The sequence below is a fragment of the Gavialis gangeticus genome, unplaced genomic scaffold (genome assembly GCF_001723915.1).
Source record: "Gavialis gangeticus isolate Ggan-Ray unplaced genomic scaffold, GavGan_comp1, whole genome shotgun sequence".
Lineage (NCBI taxonomy): Eukaryota > Metazoa > Chordata > Crocodylia > Gavialidae > Gavialis > Gavialis gangeticus.
In genome coordinates this window covers 63,597,391-63,602,862 of record NW_017729032.1, presented here as the reverse complement: position 1 = coordinate 63,602,862, position 5,472 = coordinate 63,597,391, and the positions used below count along the sequence as shown (strand labels likewise).

The window sequence follows — 5,472 nt, the reverse complement described above, 5'->3', positions numbered from 1 at the left end:
TCATTCCATATCAAATAACCTCATCTTCTTACTCCTTGGTGCTATTGCTTGAGATAGTATTCAAGATATGTCATTATAGAAAGAGGACCCATGCCTTTCCATTTCACATACAACCTCTTTACCACCTTAAAAACTCAGACTTTTTTTTTTTTTAGTTTTGAAAGTTAACAAATTTGATTACAGAAGCACTGTACTTACTTCACCTGATATATGGAATGTAAGTTTCAGGAGAAGACCGTACCTGTTTTCACTCCAACATCTACAGAACAAACACTCCTAATTTTATAGTATACTACTGAAGAGGTGACCTGCCCTGCAGGTTGAGTTCTGCTTTATGCAATCATCTGCTATCACTTCAATTTAGGTATTGGGAGAGCTCAGAATGGTTCAGGAAAAAAGAAAGCTCAGGCACTTGAGGGAAGAAAGACCCTTTAAACAGACAGAAAAAGTTAGGAAATGAAAGGTTTAGAGAAAAATGTTTGTATTTGAAAACTTCAGAATAAAAGAAGCTGTTAACTATTTAACTAAGAGGTAAAGTACTCACTCAGTCACACAAATGCATTAACCAATGGACAGCCAGAAAACCTTATTTCAAATTCTTAAAAACACACACATCAGGATACTGTAGAAAGATTTTCTTTACAAAAAATTACTAGAAAGTACACTGAATACATGACAAGAGAAAAAGCCATCTGAACTTTCATCTTTATAGTCATCATATTTCAGAACAGCCTCTCAACCATTATATTCCTAACTTCAGGAAAAAAAAAATTAAATAAAATATTCCATAAAAGAATAATCTGATTTACAGTTTTGATGTAAAGCTTCATCATAATATCCAACATACTTTGTCTGCCACTGTATACATTAAGGTTAATCAATCTGTACCTATTCTACCACCATAGAAACACAGCATGATGGTCTTTATAAATACATCTTCTAGTGTTCAGGGTTGTTTTTAAACAGTCAACAAAATAACACTTGCTCTATTATTAAAATGTGTTCTATTACTTATCATATACAAAGCAAATGAATAGCAAGGAAAATTATATAAATTATGAAACTTAGCTGTTTAAAAGAACCAAAAATGGGTAAATTACCTGTTTCAAAAAAAATTCTAGCTGCCAGTTACGTAGTCATACCATTAGTCATTGTGTTCAACAAGGACACTGCAATCCAAAATGAGAGACTATTAGCAGTGTTGATTTTTTTTTTGACAAATTACGTAACTTCTAGCTAGAAAGGGATTGGAAAAAAAATCACAACAGAACTACAAACCCAAGCTTTGAGGAAACACTTTCATGTATAAGAATCATTTGTTTTACAAAGCACAAATTGAATTCAAAAATTCATTTAATACTGTGTCACTTTTGCCCCTTGGTTTCCAGTTACAACAAACAAATCAGAAAAAAGTTGCTCCCAAACACCTTCTCACATCACAAAACATTGTAAAAAGAAAACAAAACTAGCATTTGCAACAATTCTCTGGTGTTGCAAGTAACATACTGGTTCTGCTGACAACTATAACAGTACTTACTAAAAATACAGATGTGTTTCCTACAGGTAATGTGAAGCTTTATTTAAGATAGCAAATGCTGTCTAACAGTGCAGGGTGCAAACTTTCAGGATGAAGACATTCAGAAGATCTGCTGTTCAAAGAGTATCTTTTCAAACCCTGGTGGTGGAGTGTGATAGAATTCGCTGAACTGACAATCCAAAATAGCACTGTCATCCACTGCAGGACAAGGGGAAAATATTTACAGAAAGACATCTGTTAAGATGATATATTAATTTTATGAGTGTATACACAAATTACGACAAACACAAAAGGTATCATCTAAAGCAGGGGTCAGCAAACCCTGGCACGCATGCCGAGCATGGCATGCAAGGCCATTCTGCTCGGCACATCACTGCCAGCCCAGGCTCTAAGCAGCCATGGAGCCCAGGCTGCTCCCAGACCAGGCTCCGTGGGCCGGCTGCAAAAAGCTGCTCCGGGCTCTGGCATGTTGGCACTCGGCACCTTCTAAGATACACATTGTGGTTTTTTCAGCACTCAAGCCAAAAAACATTGCCCACCTCTGATCTAAAGTATCAGTAACATCCATGAGTGGATCCAGGAGGGATGGTCACATCCCTTCCGACCCTTAATCTATGAATCTATGAATCACCCATTGATTGTGCAGTACATGTGCAATGAGCTTTGTGTGCTTACCAGAACATCAGTATGGCTCCTACCAGAGCCATTATTTTGGCACAGCTCCAGAACTCAGATGGTAAACCTCTCTCATTCCCTTGTCCCCCCGCCTTTGGACATGGCTAAATTCACCCCCTGGGTTCCAGAGCCATCCCAAAGCAGTGGCTCTGGCAGAAGCCATGCTGACAAGCTGTTAAGCTCAGGAGCTGTGCATGCTCTAGACAGCCAAAGGTGGGTGCGACTGCTCTCCTACAATCTTAGATCCACTCTGAGTAACATCCACAAAGATTATTTAATAAAGTTTCCTTGGCTGACCTGCAGAAGAGCCAACAATATATCTGATAAGACTCAATCACGTTTCTTTTCTACCGTTCACTTTAGTTTGCAAACAACCCCACTGAATCAGTAAGGATTTTGCCACTGGATGTCACTGCAAGTGTTAGCATGTTTTAAGAAAAGACTCCTCAATTTTTAGATTTTTTCGATGTTTTGGAAACCTACAGATCTTCAGCAGTAGTGGATGGACATAAATGGTGCAGTCACCTACCCTGGAGGTTTTCAAGAAGAGACTGGGTAGTCACCTCGCTGGGGTCACGTGACCCCAGTTTTTCTTCCTGCCTACGGCGGGGCGGGGGGGCTGGACCCGATTATCTGCAAGGTCCCTTCCAGCACCTAACAATCTATGAATCTGAAAATGAACCATCACCTTTATCACATGCTTCCTTTTCCCTTGATCTTGTGGGAGCTGTGAAGGGTCTTCATTTGTCTATACTAATTGGTACCACACTATCTGTTCAGGCTATGGTGACAAGACCCTGACTTATATTTAGGCATAATCAATTTAGCAAATTGATTTTTCAAAATAATATGACTCTCACAATGAGACTTTCTGCCTAATTCCATGTTGTTGTTGTTAACCTTAAAATCAGAAGATTATAGTGGAAAGGCAGGGAGCTCATTAACTGAAGCAATGCTTTTATGTGCTGTTTTGGTGAACTGAGATATATAGTGTAGCATTACCAGTTACAAAAGCAAGACTTTTAATGTACCACTTGAAGAAACATTCTTCTAAGCCACACTTGATATATGACAGCAGTACTGTATCAAAGCAAAAAACCTCAACACACTACTTTGGTGGAGATATTAAATATTCTGATACTGAGATACTTATTTTTCTTCAGAGCAGCCCTACATGAGTTCACCAGAACACTGTGCTCTCTTGTCTTGCTATTTATATACAAGTACCTTCTGGGGAAAAAGAACTCTGAAGTTGATTTGGTGTCTCTTCAGTTAAAACAAAAAATAAAATCACACTTTCTCTGTATAATGAGTTTCTTTAAAAAATCTCTAATTTTCTGATGTTAACCACTACTAAGTTATATAATTAAGAAATTTATTTATCAACATGTAAATCCTTTCCCATGCTTAGAAACAAGTAACATTCAGTTATATGTTCTACCACTTCTAATTCATACCATGGAAATGTCAACAAGCCGGATTTGCAAATCATCAGACGTTACAACAATAAATTAATCTATCCAAAAAGTCTCGTGAGATTATGTCAACTCCTAAAGGATGATGACAAAAAAGAGGGAGACATGGCATAAACATCACCTCACAGCAGGTACAGACTCGACCTGGCTGGAATATGGAATAGAAAACAGAGTGGAAGATTTCATATACATTAGGGCTGGAAGGGACCTCAGAAGATCATTGAGTCCAACCCCCTGCCCCAGGGGCAGGAAGTCAGCTAGGGTCAAAGGATCCCAGCAACACAAGAATCCAGATGTCTTTTGAAGGTGTTCAGAGTAGGTGCTTGAACCACCTCCAGCAGGTACCTATTCCAAACCTTGGGGGCTCAAACACTAAAGAAGTTCTTCCCTATGTCCAGCCTAAAACAGTCATGGAGGAGTTTGCGACCATTCGACCTTGTCATCCCTTGGGGCGCTCTGGTGAACAGACGTTCACCCAGATCCTGGTAAGCACACCTGATGAACTTATAGATGGTCACCAGATCACCCCTGAGCCTGAGCTTTTCCAGGCTGAGGAGCCCCATGGCTCTCAGCCTCTCCATCTGATCATGCGCATGGCTCTCCTCTGCACCCTCTCAAGCTTCTCCACATCCTTTTTGAATTGTGGAGCCCAAAACTGTACACAGTACTCCAGCTGTGGCCTCACCAAGGCCAAGTGCAATGGGAGGATGATGTCCTGGGATTTACTTGAGAAGCATCTGTGGATGCAAGCCAGCATTTTGCTTGCTTTACTAGCAGCAGTATCACATTGCAGGCTCATATTCATCTTGTGGTCAATCATGGATGGCCCCCAAGTCCTGTTCATTCATATGCTAGCCAGCGTAGCACTGCCGAGCCTATAAGGATGCTACAGGTTTTTCTTCCCAAGGTGGAGAACCTTGCATTTTTCAGTGTTGAACACCATCAGGTTCTCATCCGCCCATTTCCCAAGCCTGTCAAAGTCAGCCTGGATCACTCTCCTGTCTTCAGGTGTGGACGCTTTACCCCAGAGCTTGGTGTCATCAGCAAACTTGGCCAGTCTGCTTCTGATACCAATGTCCACATCATTAATGAAGATATTAAATAGTATAGGCCGAAGGACAGAGCCCTGGGGGCCCCACTGGTCACAGGGCACCATGCTGATTGACTTCCATCAACCACCAACCTCTGGGTGGTGTTAAAAGACATAAAATAAGCTAGGATCCCACATCTCTGATGCAACAAGTACAGTGTTGTTTTAAGAAACATATTCTCCTGCCTACATCCTCTCCACTGTGCTATGTAAATTTATTTCTAAGACATGGGAAAGAGGAAATAGTTAGCTGCTCCACAAAGTCTATTCTCCCACTTTACACCAAGGAGTTATTTTCTAGATACAATTCTAAGAGCACAATGGTAACAAGAATAAAAATGGGGGAAAACATTTTTTTTGTATGTGTGTTACTGCACTTTTAACAGTGCCACCAAGTGGTAAAATAATATATCACAAGACAATATGACATAATATATGCTCTTGAAGGGAATAAAGTGGCCAACAAATTTCATAGTTTCTAGGGTCGGAAGGGATCTGAGCAGATCATCTAGTCCAACCCCCTGCCATTGCAGGAAAGAGTACTGGGGTCAAATGACCCCAGCAAGGTGTTCATCTAACCTCCTCTTAAAAACCCCCAGGGAGGGAGCCTGCACCACCTCTCTTGGAAGTTGGTTCCAGACCCTAGCCGCCCTGACCGTGAAGTCGCGCCTCCTGATGTCTAACCTAAACCTACC

At 40.7% G+C, this 5,472-nt stretch overlaps 1 protein-coding gene across 1 annotated transcript in view; it reads right to left on the bottom strand.

The window, feature by feature from the left end:
* Nucleotides 1–620: 620 nt before the first annotated feature.
* The window catches only part of SPRYD7 (SPRY domain containing 7), a 12,097-nt gene continuing 7,245 nt past the window's right edge, over nucleotides 621–5,472 (bottom strand). The window contains exon 4 of the mRNA XM_019525404.1: nucleotides 621–1,735. Coding sequence (XP_019380949.1) covers nucleotides 1,638–1,735 — 98 coding nt within the window. The 3' untranslated portion in view covers nucleotides 621–1,637. The remainder of the gene's footprint in view (nucleotides 1,736–5,472) is intronic.